General features: G+C 38.7%; 1 protein-coding gene across 8 annotated transcripts in view; it reads right to left on the bottom strand.

The window, feature by feature from the left end:
• CFAP95 (cilia and flagella associated protein 95) overlaps positions 1-26955 on the bottom strand; it is a 184101-nt gene that overhangs the window by 73469 nt on the left and 83677 nt on the right. For 4 of the 8 annotated variants that reach the window (XM_086684984.1, XM_086684989.1, XM_086684982.1 and 1 more), the window contains exon 6: positions 26399-26673. The exons of the other annotated variants lie outside the window; for them this stretch is intronic. In XM_086684984.1, coding sequence (XP_086541110.1) covers positions 26485-26673 — 189 coding nt within the window. In that variant the 3' untranslated portion in view covers positions 26399-26484. Of the gene's footprint in view, positions 1-26398; positions 26674-26955 lie in introns of those variants that run through there. 8 annotated transcript variants of the gene reach the window in all.

Here is a 26955-nt window from a genome sequence, read left to right as displayed (position 1 = left end):
CTGTGCTCTAGGAGCTGAGTGCTTAGGTAGAGGTGGGAGGCAGCAGCCTGAGCAGGGAGCCATGACCTCATTAACTGGGGTACTCCAGTACTCTCAGCAAGTCATGCCCAACGTACAGTCTTCATTCCTTGAGTGGGGCTGAGGGGAAGGGCACCCTTATTTACAGATTGCATTCCCCCAGGGCTTAGCCTCAACAACAGACAGCTGGGAATGGGATGAGACAATGCTGAAGACTTGCTCCTCCTGGGAAGAAAGCCCTCCCACTGGGAGCTGGAAGAGGAGAGAGTGGTCTTTGTTCAGATACCACAGACTCTCATCTTAACAAATTTTTGTAAATTTTCTGGAATAGATGTATCTTCATTTGCTGTTTGCCCTTAGGACCATTTCAAGGGGCTTTAAATTTTTGGAAAATAATTTCACCAGTTTATCTGCGAAGCAACTCAGCAGAACTCCTTACACTAACACAGGAAGTACATCAACCCTTCATTTTAATGCTAACTTACAGCAGAATGGCTCTGGGGGAAAAAAAAAAAAACAGAAAAAAAAAAAAAAGGAATGGTTATGGAATATACGCTGTCCACTTACTGATAGGTTTGTAGTAACTAGTGACATGGTTTGGGATCCCTAATAGTGACCAGATACTTATGGGGAACCACGCTTTGCTCTGCTGAGATCACAGGCACCAAGAGAAAATAGCTCATGGAAGATGTGGGTTTGTCAGTGATTGGCTAAATGCTAAGCAGTAACACAAATGATTAAAACATCTGAAGCTCAACCTGTTGTATGGGCTTTGAAGAAACTGCAAACCAATTAGTCTTTTTATCTTTCATGAGCAGCCTGGAAAACAGGATCTTAATTCAAGCTCAGCTTGATTTCTGGGCTAGAGAGAATAGGAGATGTCAGTGACATAAACCAGGAAACAATTGATTAAATCTTATCTGAGTCTTAAAAGCTGAATGCTTGGAAAAGCATTTGCAATAATCACGTTTACATCTACCTTGATGAAAACAAGGTACCACTAAACCTCAGAATGGTTCTCTGCTCTGTAAAGTATTTCAGATTGTCTAAAGTCTTCAGAGAGGTGCTGAGAAGACACCTGCTGTTACAGTGTGACTATTAAGAACACAGAGTCCTTTCATTGAAGCTACACATTTCCTTTGATGCTAACACCTAGCACCCAAGAACTACCAATGAATTTGAAATAGAAGAGCCCATGTTTTCTAAAGATGTCTCAGCAGGAAAAGAGATGTAGTGTGCTCAAATAGATAATATTTGACTTTTGCCTCTAAGAGTTTTTTCCTCCCTCAATGGACTTGAAAAGTCATTTCCACAATGCTTTTATATCTTCTAAGCAGAAAATATAGGAACAGCAGGGGACTGACATTTAGTTCATTAGGTTGGAACTGAGATATCTCATCTTGGGGCCTGTGGTTACTGAAGAGATTCACTCTCTCCAGAGAATAACTTACTCTACATCTGTGTGTCCAGAGCCATCATGAAATGGTATTTATTCAGTTGGGTTTCATCTTGTAAATCAGCTTTTGAGTCCTTTCTTAGAATCTGTCAACACCATGTTAGTTTTCCATGCACATAAGTCAAATAATAATGTGAGCAAATACATAAACATGCTCACTATGTACCAGGATCTGCTCTAATGGCTTCATGTGTATTAACTCATTAATCATCACAACAACCTCATGAAGAATGTGGGGCACAAAGAGTTTAAGTAGTTTTTCCAAGGTGACACAGCCAAATAGAGCTGGATATGCAAACATGCTTTCCAAGGAATCAATAAACTTATGGAGATTCTGACATTTCCGTTCAAAACCAACTTTGGATCATTCACTAGGATAATCTAATGTCATTTTCTACATTAACAACAAAAACAAACATTTTTAACTCCACTCCAACACAAATATCCCTAATTCCCAGTTCAGAAGGCCAAATCCCAAAGCTAGTTGTATAGGAGCCAACACCTAATCAAGGAATTAAGTGGCTATGCAAAGAAACTATCAATCATCTGTAGGAATCGGTGCTTCTTAAAGTGAAAAACTTTATTTAATTGGCCATTTGGATTTGCAAACCCGGCAACTGTGTCTAACCTGGAATCATCATTTATACAATTTAATTAACCACATGTTCTTTTGGGAGCAAAAATCATGTCTCATCATTTTTGCATATCTCTTGGTGTCTGCAACATAGTAGGCAACTGAGAAATATTTATTAACTTGATGTGATGCACTAATCATTGTAAAAAGTTAGAGAAGTGCATCATATGTAAATTGCTATATATGCACTTTGAAGTCATTTGAGCTGTGTGATTTTGGGAAATCACCTCATCTCTCTGCACCTGTACTTTCCTATCAGGAAAAGGAAGAGCTAGATTAGAGGGTCTGTTGGGTTCCTTCCAGCTCTGAAGGCCTAAAAGTAGACCAGCAGCCTAAATGGACCCAATAAGGGAAGACTGAAATGTCACGGCCATTTTCTAATTTGCTTTAGTGCCTAAATTAAATAGTAGCGCTGTTTAAAGAGCAGAGTGGGAGTAGTTGGTGGCTGATTCACAAATAGGGAAATTTACAAGTTTTCTCCATTACAAACCACAAGTTGGTCAACGAGACAATTTCCATATATGCATGAAAATCAAAAAACTCTGAGCTGTGAACTCCTATCCTTTATTTGCTTGGATGCAGATTAAAAGGAAGGGAGGAAAGGTATCATATCCTCCAGCAGAGGGAGCCAGATTTTAAGCGTTAGACCACAATTCATTCCATGGCACTGTTTTTGCCTGATACAGAAAGAAAAAATAAGTATTTTGATACTAAATCTTCATTTCTGGGCCTTATATTTAACTTTAAAAACTGTATCACAGAGACCAATACCAGTTTTCCAAAAGGCAAAATTTTTTCCCGATAATACATGCTGCTTCTTAAAAAAACAAAAAAACCCTTCTCTATCAATTTCATCAGGGGTGGTAGAATTTTTAACAACATTTATTTAGCCTATGGATATCTGAGTTCAACTTCAAATAAAACTTACCTATGAAGGAGTCACTACAGTTTGGTTATTTTCTTTAAGTGGAGATTTTTTTGTTTATAGGTAAAGAGAAAAGTTTTTTAATGGAAATATAATTGAAACATAACACTGCATTAATTTTAAGTATACAGAAAGGATTTGATATCAGATATATTGCAAAATTGTTACCACAACAAGTTTAGTTAAATCCATCACCTCACACATTTACATTTCTTTTCTTGCGAGGAGAAATTTCAAGATATACTTTCTTAGCAACTTTCAAATATACAATAGAATTGTTAACTAGAGTCCCTATGCTGTACACTAGAAACCCAGAAATTATTTCTCTTATAACTAGAAATTTGTATCCTTTGACAATATCTCCTTATACCCTCACCCCTCAGCTCCTGGCAACCACCATTCTACTCTCTGTTTCTACAAGTTCAGCTTTTTTGGTGATCTCACTTATATGCGAGATCATATAGTATTTGCCTTTCTCTGTCTGACTTATTTCACTTAGCGTAAAGTCCTTAAGGTCTACCCATGTAGTCACAAATGGTAGGATATCCTTTTGTATGGCTGAATATTCCATTGTATATATACATACCATGTTCTCCTGATGCATTCATGCATCAACAGGCACTTATGTTGTTTCCACATCTTGGCTATTATGAATAATTCTGGAATTAACACGGGGGTACAGATATCTCCGAGATAGTGATTTCATTTCCTTTGCATAAATACCCAGAAGTGGGATTGCTGGATAATATGGCGGCTCCTTTTTTATGTTTTGAGGAACCTCCATATTATTTTCCATAGGGGATGCACCAGTTTACATTCTCACCAACAGTATACGAGTGTTCTCTATTCTCCACACCTTCAACAATTGTTATTTGCCTTTTTGACCATAGCCATTCTAATAGGTGTGAGGTAACATCTCATTGTGGTTTTGATTGGCATTTCCCTGATGATCAGTGATGTTGATTGAGCATCTTTTCATGTTTCTGTTGGCCATCTGTATGTCTTCTTTGGGAAAATGTCTATTTAGTTCCTCTACCAATTTTATAATCAGATTATCTTTTTAACATTTATGTATTTATTTTGAGAGAGAGAGAGAGAGTGTGTGTGTGCAAGCAGGGGAGGGGCAGAGAGAGAGAAAGAGAGAGAGGGAGAATCCCAGGCAGGATCCATGCCATCAGTGCAGAGCCCCACATGGGGCTTGATCTCACAAACCACAAGATCATGACCTGAGCCAAAATCAAGTGTCCAGCACCTAACTGAGTGAGCCACCCAAGTGCCCCAATCAGATTATTTTTATTTGTTTATTTATTTGCTGTTATATGAGTTCTTCACATATTTTGGACATTAGCCCCTTATCTGATAAATGATTTGCAAATATTCTCTCCCTTTTAGTAAGTTGCCTTTTAATTTTGTGGATAGTTTCTTCTATTGTGCAGAAGTTTTTAGTTTGATGTCATCACACTTACTTTCTTTTGCTTGTTTCCTCTGCTCTTGGCGTCAAATCCAAGCAATCACTGCCAAGACTAATGTCAAAGAGCTTACCCCCTACGTTTTCTTCTAAGATTATTATGGTTTCAAGTTTTATGTTTCCGCCTTTTATCCATTTTGACTTGATTTTTGTATATGGCATAAAATAGTCCAGTTTCATTCTTTTGCGTTGGCTGTCTGATTTTCCCAACACCATGCATTGAAGAGACCGTCCTTTCTCCATTATATATTCTTGGCTAAAAAGTCATCATTAAGAATAGTATTTTGGTGGGGCGCCTGGGTGGCGCAGTCGGTTAAGCGTCCGACTTCAGCCAGGTCGCGATCTCGCGGTCCGTGAGTTCGAGCCCCGCGTCGGGCTCTGGGCTGATGGCTCAGAGCCTGGAGCCTGTTTCCGATTCTGTGTCTCCCTCTCTCTCTGCCCCTCGCCCGTTCATGCTCTGTCTCTCTCTGTCCCAAAAATAAATAAACGTTGAAAAAAAAATTAAAAAAAAAAAAAAAAAGAATAGTATTTTGGCTTGATTGTGAAAGAGAAAACAGCTTATACACCGCAACCTTCATTCCCTTGTGTAGGGAAGTTTAACCACTCTGAAATAATGAGGACTCCTCTCCTGAGAATTGTTATGGGTTATTGTGCCCCTCCAAAATTCATATGTTGAAGTTCCAATCCTTGGTACCTCAAAATATGGCTATATTTGGAAATAGGGTCACTGCAGATATAATTAGTTAAATGAGGTCATACCAAGCAGGCTGGGCCCCTAATCCAATATCGCCAGTGTCCTTATAAAAAGGGAAATTTGGACACAGGGATACACACAGGAAGACTGCCATGTGGACATGAAGGTGGAGATTGGGGTGATAGCAATAAACCATCAGAAGCTAAAAGGAGAGGAACAGGATAGATTCTTCCTCACAGCCCTCCAAAGGAACCAATCCTGCTGGCATCTTGATCTCGGACTTGGAGAACAGTTTTTGTTGTTTAAGCTTCTCTGTTTGTTACAGAGTTTGTTTGCTGTTTGTTACAGCAGTTTTAGTAAACTAATACAGGAAGTTACTCTATTGTAGTGTTTAGAATAAAAGTATTCTTTCTAAACTGTTTTCTTTTCATTTTAACTTTTAAAACAAAACATAACTTTTTAATATTGCAAAGAAATATAAACTCAGTACAGACATATAGATAAATAGAACAAGAAAATTAAAATATCACATTCCCACAAACCAGACATTACCCTTGCTAAGAGCTTGTTATATATCCTTCCAGATATTTTTATATACATTTATAAACATTGATGAAATTTTCACCTAAATTACATGATACTGCACATGATGCTTTATATTTCACCTTAGTCATTAATGAGACACAAGTTTCCACATCAGTAAGCTTTTGTTTTTCTCATGCCCCGTCCATAGTCTAACACCCTCAATTATCACTAAATGATTTTACAACTTGCTCAGTGTAAACAATAATCCAATCCAGGCTTCCTCTTCAATCTGACAGAGTTCCCTCTTTTTTAAAATCTTAAATCTCGGGGCGCCTGGGTGGCGCAGTCGGTTAAGCGTCCGACTTCAGCCAGGTCACGATCTCGCGGTCCGTGAGTTCGAGCCCCGCGTCGGGCTCTGGGCTGATGGCTCAGAGCCTGGAGCCTGTTTCCGATTCTGTGTCTCCCTCTCTCTCTGCCCCTCCCCCGTTCATGCTCTGTCTCTCTCTGTCCCAAAAATAAATAAACGTTGAAAAAAAAAAATTAAAATCTTAAATCTCGCTGACTTGATGAATAAACTGGGCTAATAGTCCTACAGTGTCCTATCTTCTAGTCTTTGAATTTCTTATAAACTAAAAGAGAACTAAAAGTTTCATATATTTAAGTTAAAGATTTAACTAGATTACATATAGGTGGTATTACCTATTTTATATCAAACATTTTTAAATGCTAGCCTGATGAAATCCTCAAAGCAGAATGTGTTGCTTTGACTATAATATAGACATTTATACATTACAGAAATTCATTTTCTCTAAATCAGGGAGTAATAAAGGATCTTTTCTGGGGATATGGTCATATCCTAGGAAATAGAAACCTTCTGACTATGTCTATTAATTTGCTTGCCACAATGGAAGGTATGAGACATGCCCTCCTAAACAAAAATCAAAGACATCTATTCAAGTTTCCTAAGGATTTCAACAGACTTCCTTGACTTCATTCCATTCATTAACTTCCCATTCTGTCCACTTCAGTATTGCTCCATTCATTTGTTCATTTATTCAAAACATATTATTGAGCACCCATCGCAAGCCATATTCTGCCCCATCTACTGGGGATACAGTGAAATGCTCCTGTCCTCATGGAACTGACATTCTACTTATACCTCACAACTATCCCAGCCTGAAAATTTTAAACTCTGGTAATGTGCTCTCTTAACCATGAGTTCACACCCTCCTAATGTTCTCATCCATCCCCTCACTACTGTAAATCCCAAACAATTCCACCTCTTTAGACCTCTAGTCTCCTGCCCATCCCATATACCTACACCTGACCACACTTTCCTTCTTAAGGAGTTTAGACCCATGCCTCGTGGAGCATTCACAGACTCTAACAGCTCACCTCCTACCTTCACACCCTCATCTGGGATGATTTGCTTACTTACTTACTCTTCATAAATGAACTCGGACCTCCCTTAGTTTCAATTACCAATTATATGTCCACTACAGAAAATTCTCATAACTCCAAATAATTCCTCTGCACCCCATTCCCATTATATACAACCACATGCTAGATGTCTGTACCTGCGTGTCCCAAGTTGAACCTATCTCAGACAGAACTTTTCTTTCTCCACATTCTCACTTTCGCTTTATTCTCTATCTTTGTTAGTGGCACTGCTGACGTCATCTTGGACACCATGTCCCCCTCCCCATCCTGCCAACTCTAGATTTTCAACTTCCCTCTCTACTGCTCTCTGTTCCCACTGACATCATCTCTCTTGTGGAAACTTCCTTACTGAACTTTCTGCTTCCAGCTATTGTCCTCCAAGCATTCCTCAACACTGCCTGTGAGTTATCTTTCTAATAATATTTGTTATCATATTACTCACCATTTAAAGTTCATCACTTCCTGGATAAAATCTTTTTTTCTGCGTGACATATATGGCTTTTTGTGATCTGATTCCCATCTTCCTCCATTGCTTCAATGTCTTAGTTCTGGCTGCTATAACAAAATACCCCAGACTGGGGGGCTTCAACAATAAACATTTATTTCTCATAGTTCTGGAGGCTGGGAAATCCAGGATCAAGGTGCAGATAGATTAGGTGTCTGGTGAGAGTGTGCTTCCTGGCTTACAGGCAGCCATCTTCTTACTGTCCTCACACGATGGAGGGAAAAGGCAAGCTCTTTGGTCTCTTCTTAATAGGGCACTAACTGCATCAAAAGGACCCCATCTTCATGATCTCATCTAAATGTAATCACCTCCCAAAGGCCACACCTCCTAATACCACCACATTGGGGGTTAGGACTTCAACTTATAAATTTTAGGAGGATACACACATTCAGTCCATAACAGTCAGCTGTTGCCACTTCCTGCCATTCCCCAAAACTATAGACATGTTCCAAGATTCATCTTGCCTCTGTGAATTTTCCCTAGCATTATGTCCATCTAGAATTCTCTCTTCATCTCACCTTGTTCCACGTAATGACACCCACTTCCTTTTAGGCAAATATGTGCTCTTTCATCATGTATCGACTCACATGCCCCTCCCTATTGTGAAGCATCTCTGACTTCCCTTGATGGACCAAAGAACATCTCTGGAAACCCATTACCTTTGTACACATATCCATTATAGCAATTATCATAACATATTACTTTCTGTTTATAGGTCTACTTTCCATATAATCTATGGTTTTAGAGACAAGACAGTTCTGGTGTTTAATAAATATGTGTGGACTGAGTGAATAAATAAGTGGACAACAGACATTTCTAACAACAACACAGCACTATTAGGTCCTCCACTTTGAAAAGCACAGTTTCTCTTTTGATTTTTTTTTTTTTTTTTTTTTTTAGTTTTATTTGAGAGAGAGAGAGAGTGCATGAGCCCAAGTCGGGAAGGGGCAGAGAAAGAGGGAGAGATAGAATCCCAAGAAGGCTCCTTACTGTCTGTGTGGAGCCCGATGCGGTTCAAGTTCACAAACCGTGAGGTCATAACCTGAGCCAAAATCAAGAGTTGAACACTTAACCGACTGAGCCACGCAGGCGCCCCTACAGTTTGTTTGCAAATGGATGTCAAAAAGCAAGTTGGTAAATTTCTCAAGTTCAACTGTTTTTCCTTCAGAACATTTTTGTTGAAATATACTTATTGAAAATAAACATACAAAAACTTTCACAATGTAAATATTGTGCAGTAACTACCACCTAGATCAAGAAAAGGAACATTTGCTCCTTGAAGTAGCCTTAATGTCCCTTCTAGTCATACTACCCAAGATAGTCACCATTTCAACTTTTAACATTCAAGAAGAACTTTCCCTTAATTATATATTCTGAAGTTTTAATAAATAAAATATGTAGTGCATTTTTGTATTGGTGGATCCAATTACCTTTTGTTTACTTTTTACCTTTTATTTTTGTTTTTTTGCCTACCAAATTTTTTGGAACTAGTTTTGCTGACTTGGTATAGAAGTGTTTTAACCACTTAAAAAATAAGGTATTCATCCAAGCAAATCAACTTATGGAGAAAACAAGTTTAACATTACAAGGTTTGGCTATCAAATATCAAAAATCACAATCCTATAACAATTTCTTAGCCAACATTTTCAGGTGCCAGCATTCATCGCAAATACTTTTTTAAATGTTTAAATAAAAATTTCATTTTAGAATAGTTTTAGAGTTACAGAAAAGTTGTGAATATAGTACAGAGTTCTTATATAAATCTGACTCAGTTCCCCTATTATTAGCATTAGTACGATATATTTGTCACAGTGAAACAATGTGGTTACATTCTTGTTAACTAACGTCCATATTTTATTCAAATCTCTTTAGTTTTCAACCTATTGTCCTTCTTTTGTTCTGCTCCAGGATCCCATGCAGGATGTCACACAACATTTAGTAAATCATCTGTCCTTAGTTCTCAGTTTCTCAGGCCTTCCTTAACTGTGATGACCATGAAAATTTTGATGGCTACTGGTTAGATATTTTGTAGAATGTCCTTCATTTGGGATTTATCTGATGCTTTTCTCACTATTAGACTGGAGTTATGGGGGTTTAGAGGAAGATAACAGAGGTCAAGTACCATTTTCACCACATCAGTTGAGGGTACATACTATCAACATTGCTTATCACTGCTGATGTTGACATTGGTCTGGCGAGGTGGTTTTATCATGATTCTCCACTATAATTATTCATATTCCCCCATTTCCATATGGTATAATGTGGTGGAAAGTCACGATGTGCAGCCCACACTTAACAAGTTGGAGGTTATGCTCATGACTTCCAGGGTGGAATATCTACATAAGTTGTCTGGTATTCTTCTGGGAGGGAGCGTTCTCTATTCTTATTTATTTATTTATTTATTTATTTATTTATGTTATAATCCAATACAGTTTTACTTATTTTTTTTGCTTAAATGATGTGCCATCTATGATCATTTGGAGTTCTTTCAGTTGACTCTTGTGTCCCTTTGACATATCTTTATCATTGTGTGTGTTGGTATGTGTGTGTGCATGTGCATGTGTCTGTGCTTAACACTTTCTTACTTTTCTAGACCTTCAAAATGCTCCAGCCTTATTTGGTATATTCCTTGCAGCACCTAAGAAATCAACTATTACTCCCAGGAGTCTTCATACCACACTTTTAAGTCCAGCATCACCTCAAGCTAAGTAACAAATGTACATTTTCTACCATTCAGCCCTAAAAGTCTAGAAATGTTTAAAATTTTCACCATTGATATTTTTCCATGAACAATCACCACCTCCCCTTTGCATTAGCAGCATTTGAGAGCTAAGACTTTTCCTCTCCTCAAAAAACCTCCTTCCCCTACACCAGGACTTCGACTGAGGCCAACTATCTTCACAGAGATCCAAGATTCTTTAGCATGCCATCTGTTTGGCAATCTCCTGAGATAATTTTCTCTGCCTGATTTCTCTGAAGTGAGAGGCATTACATTTGCCTCCACACTCATTTCATCTGCTTTTTTTTGTTGTTGTCTTATCATGCCGCTCGACTACCCATTTTCTTGAGTTTTTTTCTTCTCTTTCAAAGCCACTGTTTTGCAGTTATTCAATAAAATTAGAAACGCCAAAGGCTTCTTTTTCTACTTTCTTGCGTTATGTGAAAGAGCTTTTAGAACACTTCACTGGACTTTAAACTACTTATGAGAAAGAGGCATCCTGAAAAGAAATGCTCTTTACTTTACGATTTTCCTATGTTCTTTTCTTCAGCTGGCTTGAACAGAAAAACATTTTCCGATTCCTGTATTTGCTTGAGCATTTTAGAAATATTTCTTTGCTTGATGTACTTCAATTTTTAAAATGCCACCACATGCACTGTGCAGTTTGTTTTTTTAAAGCTCAATCAACTCTTTGCCAGTATCATATCAACTATCTGATCAGTCAGTATACTACCTGAATTCAATCTACTGGAAGTTTGTATAAATTTTTAATGAAAAGGGGAATTAAATGCATTAAAACATACAATATTGAAAAATACTCTACCATTAATCCATTCTTTCTCTCTCCCAATTTATAACTTGAATTTCTCCTTTCCCAAACACTGCAAAATTTGTTTCAGATTAGACTCATCTGTTTTCCTACTTGGGGATTTTACTCATTTGTATTGTCTTAAATTTAATTAAATGCAGATTTGTTTCTGATAGTTTTTGAGGGTAGGCTAAGAATCTATAGAATCTTACCTTCTCATAAATGAACACAGTAGGCACTTATATGAATTGTTAAGGTAAAAGGCTCCTTAAGTCCTTGGTCTGGTGGTACAACATAGACTAAAAGAATTATTATCTATTAATACTCAATTTTACCTTTATTAAAATGATTGTTGAAACCAAAACCCACAAGTTCTATTGGTGTTTAATGGAAATAGGTGAAATGTGGCATAGTTTTGAGACTATAAAGCAGAAGGACTTTGGAGAAAGTCATCAGAAAGACGTGAGTGCAGATTGACCTGTAAACTGGACTCAGGCACTCAGAGGCTTCTCACCCAGTCTCCTGTCCTTGAAATGTGGGTTCTGCTTGCCTTTCCCCTCTCCCAGAGGCTGCTCCAGGGACATAGCCATAAGGTGGTGATGTGGTGTGGAGAGCACCTGCATGGTGTCCATGACTGAGCCCAGTTAGCGCCTCTATAAACTTTTAAGATTTGGAGGGTGGGCGTGGGGATGCATTAGGCTTGCTTGCCAAAGACAAGCCTGTATGTAGGTTCCCTTTTCTCTTATTAAAACTGTCACCTACCAACCTGGATGGCCTGCTTCTTTCTTCTGTCTCACCCTGCCCTCTTTGCCCTCTGCTTATGAGGGGCCCATTTTAGATTACACCAAGGAAGCTCCTGGAGGGTTATGAACCAACAAAGGAGTTAGCCATCCCCCTTTGTCTAGAAAAATAAGGGAGAAAGTGTAGAACACGTACATGCCAGTTACTATAACATTTAAGGTACATCTGTACTTTATGTCGTCATCATGAAGTTGGATTTCTGTCTATATCTGCCTACTAACAGAAGTACTTGGGCTTCCCCCCTTGTTACTAGCATTGAAATTTAACAGAAGATCAACTTCACCTAGAAAGTATATGGTACTTATTAAATACTAAGTAAATATTAAATTTGTCCCTCATCTTGATTTAAAAATTGCTTAGATCAATGTTTTCCCTCCTGTTTTCCATGAAATACTAAGATCCTATGAGCTATGAACAGATATTCCCTGAAAAAATGATTGTGTGATGAAGTAAATCTGGGAAATGCCAGATGAAACAGGGTTTAATTGCCTTCTGTTCTACAGAAGTTTTCAGGGTCTTTAATGTGCATCATAATGCTCTAAGATAGGGATATGGTATACGGCATTCCCCGAAGACATTTGAGTACAGAACATTTCTCTTTTTAATTTATTTTTAATTAATTAATTAATTAATTAATTTATTTATTTATTTATTATTGAAGTATAGTTGACATACAATGCTATATTAGTTTCAGGTATACAACATATTGATTTGACAATTCCTTTTTTTTAAATGTTTATTTATTTATTTTGAGAGAGAGGGAGCAAGAGAAATAGAAAGAGAGCAAGAACCCCAAGCAGTCTCTGCAGTGTCAGCACAGAGCCCAACACGGGGCTCAAACCCACGAACCATGAGATCATGACCTGAGCTGAAATCAAGAGTCGGAGGCTCAAGTGATTGAGCCACCCAGGCGCTCCTAATTTGATGATTCTATACATTACTCAGTGCTCACCAAGGTAAGTATACAGTCACCATCTGTCACCATACATGATTGCAATGTTATTGACTATATATCCTATGTTGTACTTTCCACCCTTGTGACTTATTTATTTCATAATGACATTTTGCACCTCTTAGTTCCCTTCACCCATTTTGCCGATCCTCCCTCCCCTTTAGCAATCACCAGTTTGTTCTTTGTATTTATAAGCCTGCTTCTCAACATGTTGCTGCTGTTGTTTGTAACACTTTCTTCAAGGAATGCCAATACTCCCAGATCAGTTTTGGGAAATGCTAGATTAATATGAAGAACAAGGGAGGAAGAAACTTCAGACAAGTGTTGGGAGGAGGAGGATGGTGCTGTTAATAGCAGCAGGAAACAGGAGGGACAAGTTTGCAATGGAAAATTATTTCATTTTGAACATAGTGAGGCTCCGTTACTCTCTGGTACAGATGAGCATTATATGTGAGAGTCAAGCTCAGGAGAGAGGTCAGGGCTGGAGTTATTGATGATTATTGATCAAAAGTCCTCCACTATACAGTCTCAGCACTCTGATCCATTACAATCACTCATGAGATAGGTCACAAGTAACCTTTGCCTAATATTAGTTAAAATACCAAGTTTTCAAGTGATTTACACTTCCAAAGAGAATAAAGAGTATTAAAGACTTTTCTGTATGTAATGTTATGAAGAAAATTTATTTTCTCCGCAATTAGTGAGTAAATGAATACTTTAATAAATATGAGGGTGGAGGCTGGGCTTCCAGGTCCTCAAATCAATAATAGTAGGCAGACCTTCCCCACATGTGAGGGTGAGTTCAATTCCTGAGATAGAAAGGGGGAGAGAAGACTTGTGAGAGTTTGGGTGAATGGATGACACAAGAGAAGGGGGGGAGAGGAAGAGGTGTGAGGGCAGAGACAGTGAATGGAGATTTTCAAGTAGAGTGTCACATGCTGCATGATATAATGCATCCTCATGCCCCCATAACGGAAATAAGCAAAACACAATTTGCTCAAGGTAGTTTGACTTTTTAAGAGAAACTCATTTTTCTTGGGCAGAGTACCATGACAGCATCTATTTGTAAGAAAAGAAAAGGGATAGCCAGGGTCCAGGTGACCCCTTGGGTGGACTCTGTTGGCTACCTGCCCAACATCTGTTTCCCTCCTTCTGTCTTTCTGACAGGACCTTGCTTTGCCTGATGTAACCAAGCAACGGAATCCAGAAGAAGCTATCCCCATTTGCATGCAGCTCAGGAGAAGATTCTGGTTTGTCTAACCTAATCATGGCATTCCCCTTGCTGGGTTTCAGGAATGTACATGTAACCCAATTCTGGCCACTGAGATTGCATGATAGAGACGTCTGGGGAAGCTTTCCCAACTCCTGAGAAATGCACTCAAGGAGAGACAATCATTCTTTTTCCTCTGGACATCCTCATGTCTGGACATGACGGCTACAACAGCTTCAACCACAATGCAGCCAGTGTGAGGAAGGCAGAGGCAAGATACGTGCAGAGGCTGGATGTTAGCAGACTAGGGACCTGCCCTACCCTTGGACATCTTGTTAGGTGAGATCATAAATGTGCTTATTGTTTAAATCAGTTTAATAATTTTGTTTCTTGCAGGCAAAAGTATGTGAACTAATGTATGCCTATAATAACATCACTCTAATTGCATTCTGAAAAAGTTTCCCGGGTAGGAGAGTATTTTTTTCTACAAATACATCTCATTGCTGTACACCAAGACTGCAAACTGCATACCTTTTCTGTTTCAAATTTCACTATTTGGCCAGCTTCTATATTTTCTAAGATCTGGGTACTGGTAATATAAATTAAGCTTTCAGAAAGAGAATATGAATTTTAAAATAACAGTTTTACCTGGAAGATGGGAATTGGCACCTATCCTTAGTATTTTTTTTCTTTTTTTAATGTTTTATTTATTTTTGAGAGAGTGAGAGTCCGTACATGAGGAGGGGAGGGGCAGAGAGAGGGAGACAGAGGATCCAAAGCAGGCTCTGTGCTGACAGCAGCAAACTCCACAGGGGCTTGAACTCACCAACCATGAGATCATGACCTGAGCCAGAGGTCAGATGCTCAACCCATGGAGCCACCCAGGCGCCCCCTGTGTAATTTTTTTCTTTGAATTGCAGCTCAATAGAATACCTATTCCATGGTTAATTCTTGGTCATCCATGTGCTGTAAACAGGTACACTGTGAAGAAGTCAAACTTGAATGTCATTCCCATACCTCATTTTGATTATATATTGCAGCTTTCTTGGGGGGGAGAGAGCTTGTTTTACTTCTCTGAGACGGCTGCTGTCTGTTCCCAGGCTGTGATAGGAAAGTGACTTGTAAGAACCACGTGGTGTTTGTGTTCAGGGGAATACAAAAATGACAAAACTGTCACTTATTCATAAATAGTTTTCAAGCCCATAAAATAAAGACAAGGCACCATGAGCAGGGATGTAATGAGTTGTCGCCGTAACCTTTAGCGAACTTACAGAACAATTTCATTTTCCGTACTAAGAAATTTAAGTGAGGATGCTTGAGGCAAACACAAAGAGGCAAATTATACCACTTTAAACATTAAGTCTCAAACATACAATTCAGCACCACTGTCCTCCAAGTTTATAGCTTCTGTGGGCAGTTACACTTTAGATAACCGAATGTGTAACAGTGGTTGTGGACCACAGAAAGGCAGTGTGCACACTGCTTTTTCTTTGGTGCAGCATTTCCTTAAAACAATTTTCCTCTCAGCCCCTCTTCCACACCATCTTTTCAGCCCTCAGGCTCAGCAGCTGCCTGTATCGTGCCCATCACATGATAGCATTCAACTTTTACCTGCCACAGGAGCGGTGTTTGTTCTGATTGGTGCTCTGGCTTACAGACGAACAGTGTTTTACTGCAAGAATGATTGCAGTCGGAATGACGGAAGCTCTGGCAAACTGTCTTGCCCTCGGTGCATGAAACTTTCTTAGGCCAATTTTGCCAACTCCTCCCATTTCCCAAGATTACCACTGAAGCCCTTGGTAATACAAACATGCTAATTATCTGAATCCTTCTAGCCAAAGCCGTTCCGATTCCATGGATTGCAATTATCAGTTACCCATGCACTCATTCCTAACGGCATAGGATTATGACAGGGGTCTTTATGCGAATTCCTTCAGCACTTCCGAGTGCCCACTGTGCTTTAGAAACACGTGGCCCCCAGATGAGTAGAAATGATCCCTACTCTTCAAGAACCCCTGTGAAATGGCCATAAGATAATCAGGTGAATGCCATGAAAGACTCATACAAAAGTCACAAATGGTGGAGGAAGCAACCATTTCCGGACTTGGGGAGAGAATTAGGGACTATTTCACTGGGGATAAGCATATTTTTCAAAACAGTAAAAAAAAAAAAGTCACAATTTTATGTTTTGAGCCCCTCTGAGTCCATAGCATGCTTACTTCTCTCACACTTTAACTCTGATTCATAAAAACAATGGCCAATGAATAATATGGGAAAACAAGGTTGCACATCCATACAATACCAGGTAGAAAGTGGTCAGGCTACGGAAGTACAGAGCTGATTTTCTGTTGGGAGAATCGGTGGGACATGGATTGTGTGACCACTTGGCAAGCTGCCCAGAATATGGGCCACTGAAAAGTCACAGGCTAAATGAACAGTATTTCCTTAATCACTAAGAGTTGAATCATATTTGTCTTAACAGTGAGCATCTAAAGAAAGTTCTGGGCTTATTTTTAGGGGTCTTGGTTCTAATTCCAAAAGTCACTTCACCAATTGGAAGCTTAAATGCCAAACAGAAGTAATGATAATCATACACACACACATTCATACACACACACACACACACACACACATTCATGTACACACACGTATACAATATCCATTAAGTTGTTGTGATGATGGAATTATGTAAATATACTAAAAGCACTGGCACATGTTGTTTCTCAACCCTGTTAGCTGACTCTAGACCTGGAAATTCTATACTACGTCTGGCCCCTGACCTTAACCTCTAGAAAACTCAGGTCATGTTCCTCTCCCATGTAACTGTTGCCTTCTCCAACTTCTAACCCTGGATGACTGGGTTTTGGGGTATCCATAAAGCTCCTGGAAAGGTATGAAGTATTTTGGGTGGATGACGCTATCCTACAATGTGCCAACTGCTTTGATCCTTTCGTTGCAATGAGATAGTTCTAGGACAGTAGGAGATAGAAGTCAACAGGTTATTTTTCGTGTTCCTTTATTCTCTACTTGCTATTTCCAGCTGTCTACCAAAGAAGGAACTTCACAGTTCTCAGCTAGCTATCTCAGCTATCCAGTGAACCCTGACTGGAGCGTTCACTTTGTCTTAGGAGTGGGCCTGGAAGAGTTATCCCAACCCATAAGCATTGTGAGGACTGTCAATGACAGGAGCAAGGGTCTGAAGTGACAAAAAAACAAAAACAAAAACATAAAAACCAACAAAAAAAAGCCACCAAATTATGTTACCAACTTAAGACAAATGGAAAGGTCTCTCTGTTTCTCTTTTTTTTTTTTTTTAATTTTTTTTTTCAACGTTTTTTATTTATTTTTGGGACAGAGAGAGACAGAGCATGAACGGGGGAGGGGCAGAGAGAGAGGGAGACACAGAATCGGAAACAGGCTCCAGGCTCTGAGCCATCAGCCCAGAGCCTGACACGGGGCTCGAACTCCCGGACCGCGAGATCGTGACCTGGCTGAAGTCGGACGCTTAACCGACTGCGCCACCCAGGCGCCCCTCTCTGTTTCTCTTATAGAAGTACCAAGTGGGGAGATAGCCTAGGTGGCTCAGTTGGTTAAGTATCTGACTTCAGCTCAGGTCATGATCTCAGAGTTTGTGGGTTCAAGCTCCGCATCGGGCTCTGTGCTCACAGCTCAGGGCCTGGATCCTGCTTTGGATTCTATGTCTCCCTCTCTCTCTGCCCCTCCCCTGTACTCACACCCTGTCTTTCTCTCTCTCTCAATAATAAATAAACATTAAAAATTAAAAAAAAAAAGAAATACTAAAGGGAAGAGGCACAATTTCTGTACAGAAAAGGACTTCTCACAAGAGTACAACAGTACTCTGGTAGACTGAACAAATGGACCAAACTACCCCCTCTTATCCACACTCTTTGGGAGAACCCACCTACGACTCTGGGATGGCCCCAGGACGTGCTCCAGTCGGGCTGTAGTAAATATGACACAGGCAGATGTTTGAGAAGCCTTGTGCACAGAGGCTTCCCCACACGCTGCTCTTGGGGACTTCGCCATCACCATGTGAACAAGCCCAGTCTGCTGCTCAGCCTCTCCGCCCCATGATGAATGACCCCCAGCAAGGGCATCCCTGACCTTCAGCTCACTCTGAGCCAAGAGCCAGCCAGGTGAGTGAGACCATCCCAGACCATCCAGCCCTAGTTGTTGCCACTCAGACTAGAGAGACCACCCAGGAGACCACATGGTTAGCAAATGCTAGTTGATAAAATTACATATTCTCTTTTGTGGTTGCCCTACAAAAATACATTGCGTGTGTGTACATACATGTATACTTTATCTTCTAGAAATGGACCCACAGACCTTAATAGTAGCTTGCTAAACATTCACAATTTATTTCGTCATCTTCCAGAGGAAAGCTTCATTACTTATGATGTCAGAGTGTTTCCCAATGTTCTCTTCACAGGAATATTTGTAACTTTTACAGGGTAAAAGGTCTGGATTTCTTTAGACTGTCAAAGGTGCTCATGAACACAACAGATTAAGATCCACTGCTTAGAGGGGAGATTTTAGTATGAGGGAAGAGTGTTGGAAAATGAGATGAGTTTGATTCCTAGACAGCAAGCCTAAGTTACTATCCTGAGAGGTGAAAAGTAGAAATATGTAATAAAAAATTAAAGAATACATTTCTACAAAATACAAATCAAGACTACATTAAGATACCACCTCACACCAATCAGAGTAGCAAAAATTAACAACTCAGGAAACAACAGATGTTGGCGACAACATGGAAAAAGAGAATTGTTGGTGGGAATGCAAACTGGTGCAGCCACTCTGGAAAACAGTGTTGAGGTCTCTCAAAAGACTAAAAATAGAATTACCCTATGACCTAGCAATAGAACTATTAGGAATTTATCCAAAGGATACAGGAGTGCTGATTCATAGGGGTACATGTGCCCCAATGTTTATAGCAGCACTACCAACAATAGCCAAATTATGGAAAGAGCCCAAATGTCCATCAACTGATAAATGGATGAAGAAGATGTGGTTTATATATACAATGGAATACTACTTGGCAATGAGAAAGAATGAAATCTGGCCATTTGTAGCAATGTGGATGGAACTGGAGGGTATTAGGCTAAGTGAAGTCAGTCAGTCAGAGAAAGACAGATATCATATGTTTTCACTCATATGTGGAAGTTGAGAAACTTAACAGATGACCATGGGAGAAGGGAAAGAAAAAAAATATATAGTTACAGAGAGGGAGGCAAACCATAAAAGACTCTTAAATATAAACTGAGGGTGGAAAGGGTGGAGAGCAGGGAAAATGGGTAATGGGCATTGAGGGGGACACTTGTTGGGATGAGCACTGTGTGTTGTATGTAAGCAATGAATCATGGGAATCAACTCCCAAAGCCAAGAGCACACTTTATACGCTGTATGTTAGCTAACTTGACAATAAATTATATTTTAAAAAGTTTAATAAAAAAAGAATACATTTCCATAGCATTTCGCAAATAATCTCAGTATTACTTTGACTTACTGTATCAACATTATCAAAAACACTGGTTAAACACACACCCGTGCATTCTAAATCTTCACACGACAGTGCCTGCCTCCAAAATTTTCCAGGATTCTCTTCATTTTCAAATATTGTCACTTTGTAACAGAAATTCCAATATTTGATTCTAAATGAAATCTTCCAGGCTGCTTCTCAAGTTTAGAACGAAAATCTTTTTTTTTTTTTTTAGATTATGTGTACCATTTTTTAAAAAAATTATGTTACAAAATGTTATGATCTTGAAAGATAAATAACCCAGTTAAAAATGGAAAATGGATATGAATTAAGATTTCTCCAAAGAAGATATACAAATAGCCAATAAGCACATGGAAAGATGTCCAACAGCATTGGCCATTAGGGGAATACAAAGGAAAACTGCAATGAGACCCCACTTGTCACCAACTAGAATGGCTATGATCAAAACAATGGAAGACAACAGATGTTGGTAAGGATATGGAAAAATTGGAGCCCTTATGCACTGCTAGTGAAAATGTAAAATGGTAAAGCTACAGTAGGAAATAATTCGGCAGTTCCTCAAAAGATTAAACAGAGTTCCCATATGACACAGCAGTTCCCCTCCTGGGTATATACCCAAGAGAAATGGAAACATACATTCACCCAAAAACTCATACACGGATATTCACAGCACCATTATTCATAACAGCTAAAAGGTAGAAGTAACCCAACGTCTGTCAACTGATGAATGGATACATTGTAGTATATCTTTATGAGTACTGACAACTTCATTCAACATAGATGAAGCTTGAAAACATTATGCTAAGTGAAAGAAACTAGTTAGTCACAAAGACCACACAGTGTATGATTTCACTTATATAAAATATTCAGAATAGGAAAATCTATAGAGAAAGAAAGTAGATTAGTGGTTGCTTAGGACTGAGAGATTGGGAGGGAATGGGGAATAACAGCTAATGGATATGGAATTTCTTTTAGGTGTGATGAAAATGTTCTAAAATTGATTGTGGTGATGGGAGCACAACTCTGAAAATACCAACAAGCATTGAATCATACACTTTAAAAGGGTGAAGTTGATGGTTCAGAATCATATCTCAATAAAAGCTTACGAAAATGTTATAAAGCTTATGATCTTAATTGGGAACACTAATTTACTGTGTGAGATTTTGGGTTTTCCACTTTGACATCTAATGGCTGCCTCATGTTTGTCCCATCTCAGCTATTTGGGAGTGGGCTTCCAGTTCTTGGCAAATTGCCCACCACTGTCGCTGAAATAAAGTCAGCTGCTGGTCAACACAGCTTTGAGAAAGTATCTTCCCATTCCTGCCTGGGGTCTTATGAATCTGGAGTTTCCCTATACTTCTGGAACACTGATATCCAGGGCTTTCCTTTCTAAGTAAACCAGTAAGCTGGCCAGGCCCTACTTATCTTCATCTGCCATCTCCATATCCCATGGGTTGGGTCTAGTATGCTTACTTCCTCCCTCACTGCCAAATGGATTTCTAGTATAATCCAGTGGATTTGAGGTTCCTCTGTACTTCTAAAGTGAAGCCCCTGGCTGACTCCCCATCTCTATTTTCTTCATCACATACCCTGGGATCTTGACTCCTATTCGAACTCAACCAGATTTGCTATGTCCCTTCTACTAGGATTCAGTCTCTACCTTTACTAACCTAACCTTAGTAACCAAGAAGCTGCCAGTTTTGCCATTTTTCTGCTATCCATTCCCCTCCACTACACAACTTAATTATTTCATGTTTGTCCTGCCCCTCCTTAGGTAAAGGATCACAAGGCCTCCATAAATGAGTGAAGTGTACCAGGTAAGAACTGCAGCAAAATGATGATCTTAGCCCCCATCAAAAGAATGCTTTCCCCCCTGCTGATTGTTGCTGTATTAAAATGAGGCCTTCTGCTGCCAGATCTGCCAATTTGTCAAGGGCATGGAAATCCAGACATTTAAGTAAAATCTCCTAATTTATATAATTTGCCTTGATTTCTTTTAATTAATGAAAAATAAAACATCATGAAGACCATACAAAACTTACCTGTAAGCCAAATTTAACTCAAGAACCACCATTATGGGAATTATCCAAAGGATACAAGAGTGGTGATTCGAAGGGGTACAGGTACCCCAATGTTTATAGCAGCACTATCAACAATAGCCAATTTATGGAAAGAGCCCAAATGTCCATCAACTGATGAATGGGTAAAGAAGATGTGGTGTGTGTGTACATACACACACGCACACACACACACACACACACACACACACACACTAGAATACTACTCAGAAATAAAAAAAGAATGAAATCTTGCCATTTGCAGCAATGTGGATGGAACTGGAGGGTATTATGCTAGATGAAGTCAGTCAGTCAGAGAAAGACAGATATCATATGATTTCATTCATATGGGGAATTTAAGAAACTTAACAGAAGACCATAGCAGAAGGAAAAGAAAAATAAGTTACAGAGAGGGAGGCAAACCATAAGAGACTCTTTAACAAACTGAGGGTTGATGGGGGTGGTGGGTGATGGGTATTGAGGAGGGCACTTGTTGGGATGAGCAAAGGGTGTTGTATGTAAGTGATCAATCATGGCAATCTACTCCTAAAGCCAAGACTACACCGTATGTTAGGTAAATTGACAATTAAAAAAAAAAAGAACCACCACTGCAGTAGATCTACTTAGGATTTGCCCAACCAATCTCCCACACTCCCCACAGCAGTCAGCATCTGCCATGGTGGGCTCACACCAACAGGTCTGACAGAACAGGCACAAGGGCCAAAAGGAAGCTATGGAACAAATTTGTGTGTGTGTGTGTGTGTGTGTAGATAGATAGATAGATACACACACATACACACACACAATATAAATATACACAACACACAAGAGATAGTTGTTATTTTGGTGCCTTGGGTGAAATCCTATAAAGTATGCATGTGGAAATAAATAGGCTGTGTGGTTACTTTCTAAAGAAGACATTTCCGGGGCGCCTGGGTGGCTCAGTCGGTTGGGCGGCCGACTTCGGCTCAGGTCAAGATCTCGCGGTCCGTGAGTTCGAGCCCCGCGTCGGGCTCTGTGCTGACTGCTCAGAGCCTGGAGCCTGTTTCAGATTCTGTGTCTCCCTCTCTCTGACCCTCCCCCGTTCACGCTCTGTCTCTCTCTGTCTCAAAAATAAATAAACGTTAAAAAAAAAAAATTTAAAGAAGACATTTCCAATGATCAAATCAAAGCTCCAATTTTTCTTGTTTCAAATGGTCTTTGATACTAACAAGAGAAACCACTGAAGCAGTTATCTAAAGAAATCCAAAGCAATACAAAATACTTGCACCTATAAGACCTGGGTTTCAGAGTAGTATTGTAAAGTTCATTCAGTCCAACATTCACTCATTCACTAATGGATGGCAAGTGAATATTTGGAATGGAGCAAATCTCTGCTGTATTCTTTATTTCAGTGTGCCATTTTACTTCACTAGTTCAAATATAATCTCTTATTCTCCTTCTAGACCAAACCAAAGTGGATTTTTTTAATGTTTATTTTTGAGAGAAACAGAGACAGAGGCATACCACGAGTGCTGAAGGGACAGAGAGAGAGGAAGACACAGAATCTGAAGCAGGCTCCAGGCTCCAAGCTATCAGCACAGAGCCCAATGCAGGGTTCGAACTCATGAATGGCGAGACTGTGACCTGAGTCCGAAGTTGGATGCTTAACTGACTGAGCCACCCAGGCTCCTCCCAAAGCAGATTTCTACGTGGATCCCTCATGGTACACGTAGGCCAATTATGCAAACTGTGATGTTAGTCATTCTGATAATACAGAATTTCTGCTAAAGCAGATTAATCTTATTTTCTAGATACCAGGCATTGTTCAAAAATAATGATATGGCCATTAAGACTTTTTCCTTACAAAAAGGGAAGAATACCAAATGATGAGAAGCTATTCACTTATATTTGCATACTTCAAACAGCTGTCTACCCTAGATATGTTACTGAGTGTTAGGGGTGATTAAACTTGAATTTATAGTTTATGGAAGGAAAGGTAATCCTAGGCAGGTAGCCACTACAATAGGCAATATATAAAGAATTAACATTTTAATGCAACAGAATGAAACTGGGTCACTTTCTTACACCATACACAAAAATAAACTCGAACATGTAAGACCTGAAAACAAAAACTGCCAAGAGAAAACATAGGCATATGTAAACTCTTAAACATTAGTCTTAGTAATATTTTTCTGGATCTGTCTCCTCAGGTCAGGGAAACAAAAGCAAAAATAAACATTTGGGATTACATGAAACTAAAAAAGTTTCACTTTTGCACAGTGAAACCATCAACAAAACAAAAAGCAACCAAGCACATAAGAGAGGATATTTGCAAATGATATATCCAATAAGGGGTTAGTATCCAAAATATATAAAGAACTTCTACCACTCAACATAAAAAACACATAATCTGATTGAAAAATGGGCAGAGGGGCATGTCTTTTTCTGAAGAAGACATACAAACGGCCAACAGAAAGAGGAAAAGATGCTCAATATCACTAATTCTCAAGGAAATGCAAAGCAAAATCACAATGAAATATTACCTCATACCTGTGAGAATGGCTAGTATCAGAAAGATAAGAAATAACAAGTGTTGGTGAGGATATGGAGAAAAGGGAACCCTTTTGTACTGTTGGTAGAAATGTAAATTGGTGCAGCTACAATAGAAAACAGTATGCAGGTTCCTCAAAAAATTAAAAATGCAAATACTGGAAATACTATTAACCCAGTAATTGTACTTCTGGGTATTTATCTAAAGAAAATGAAAGCACCAATTGCAAAAGATGTATGCACCCCTGTGTTTATTGCAGCATCATTTATAATAGCCAACCTAAGCGTCCACTGATAGATGCACAGATAAAGATGTGGTACACCTTTCTTTTTCAGTGGCTTTTTTTACTTGGCGATGAAAAAAAATGAGATCTTGCCATTCATAACAGCATGGATGGACCTAGAGGGTATTACGTTAAGTTAAATAAGTCAGACAGAGAAAGGCAAATACTATACGATTTTACTTATATGTGGAAACTAAAACTAAAACCAAACAAATGAACAAACAGAAAAAGACTCATAAATACAGAGAACAAACTGGTAGTTGCCAGAGGGAAGGGTAGTGGTGAAGAATAGGTGAAATAGGTGAAGGAGATTAAAAGGCACAAGCTTCCAGGGGCGCATGGGTGGCTCAGTTGGCTAAGCTTCTGATTCTGGCTCAGGTCATGATCTCAGGGTTTGTGGGTTCGAGCCCCACGTCAGGCTCTGAGCTGACAGCTTGGAGCCTGCAGCCTGCTTTGGATTCTGTGTCCCTCTCTCTCTCTACCCCTCCCCAACTTGTGCATGCGCTCTCTCTTTCTCTCTCTCAAAAATAAAAGAGGTAAAACTTCTAGTCCTAAAATAAATAAGCTAAGAGGATGACAAGTATAACATAGGGAATATAGCCAAAAATATTATAGTAACTCTTTATGGTGACAGATGGCAACTACACTTACCATAGTGAGCATATTGTAATGTAGATAATTGTCAGATCACTAAGTTGTACACCTGAAATTAATATAATAGTGTATATCAACTATACTTCAATTAAAAATAAGAAAAAGAATTAACATTACGCTTATAATATACATATTTATGTATAATATATATGTATATTGTGTGTACATGCAGACACATACTTTAAAGCAGCAAGAAATTATAGTCAAATTCTGCTGATGAATGCTTACCAGGCATATCCACATTTTCTTTTTCTTTATTAGTTATCATTTCTCCACTCACAAGGCTTATGGTCTCCACCATAATTTGCTGATCAAGAGTTGGAGGCAATGCTAAATTAGGATTTATCATAAGTGCTATTTCATGAATTTACATTTTAAAGAAAATAATGACAGCAAATTAATCCTAGGCTGACCAAATAGTCAAACTCACCCTCCAAAGAAAGAAAAGGTCAAAGGTACTTCAAAAATCAATTAGAATCTGCTATCTATGTACCTCTGGGCAACCTGTTTAAATCTCTGTGAGCTTCTGTTTGCTTATCTGTAAAATGGGATGTTAAGTCAAAACAACTGCTAAGATTTCTTCTAAATATAATATTAGATGCAGACATCAAACCCTAAAGTTTTCCCATCAAACCCTAAAGTTTCACTAAGATTCTGGCTACATCTCTCCTATTCCATATGCTCAAAAAGTATTGTCTTAAATAAGGAAAAGCACTATGCTGAATAAACAATCCACACTGCAGTTAGCCAGCATAGATAAACCAAAGTCTATAAATAGATACACACCCCACCTCCACTGCAACTCTCTCTCTCTCTCTTTCTCTCTCTCCCGTGTTGCCCAAACTTCAGCCATTTGACTTTCATGTCAAATCTGAGTACCATGTATGTTTTTTTTTCCCTTAAAAGTGGAATTTAAGTTGGGTTACTTTTTAAAAAATTTATCCATTCTAAGCAATCATAAGCTTGACTGTGCTAGCTTTATACATTTTTTCTAATAAAATTTAAAATAAATACATAGTCCATAAATAAAAGAAAATTCCAGCAATTACCATCTAGAATTGTGCTGTACACCTTCCCTGGTATACACATTAAACTTTGGGAAATACCAGAGTAGCTTTATGAGAAGAAGGATATAATACATGATGGCCTAGAATATTTAAGATATTGTTTTTAAAGGAATCTACTATAGTAACACCATTTCCATTGCATTTATTAGGATAGCAAATCAACTGTTATATACATTATTCTTTCATTAGTTAGAGAATCTGATTCCATATATTATTTTAAAAAGGGGACAATAGGACCACCAGTTAATGGGTAGAGTTTTTGTTTTATATATGAATTAGCATAAATCCCACTTTCATCATGCCAAGTGTTGATGCCAAATCTTTTGGAACCATCTAGATCTGTGAACTGAGAACGGCATTTTCTGTGGACTATTGAATAATCATCTTGACAAGGATAATCCTATGGGGGAGAGGGGGAGAAAGAGAAATAATATTGAATGACCGAAATACATAAAAATGAGTGATTTCTAAAAGTTGATCTTATTAAGATCCAAGTTTAATTTTCACACAATTAATTTAATATCTCAAGTTACAAATGCTTCAATGAAAATATGGCTATTGTTTCATTTACAAATACTTTAATTCTGAAAGAAGAATCTAGTTCTTTTATTTATAAAGCTAAAAAGATGAATTGCTACACATGTAAAATTTTTCTAAACCATAAATATACGGCACAAAGAAC

This window comes from Puma concolor, chromosome D4, assembly GCF_028749965.1.
Source record: "Puma concolor isolate L17-30 chromosome D4, mPumCon1.1.hap2, whole genome shotgun sequence".
Classification (NCBI taxonomy): Eukaryota; Metazoa; Chordata; class Mammalia; order Carnivora; family Felidae; genus Puma; species Puma concolor.
The sequence above is the reverse complement of the archived record's forward strand: the minus strand, read 5'-3'. Positions and strand labels throughout refer to the sequence as shown.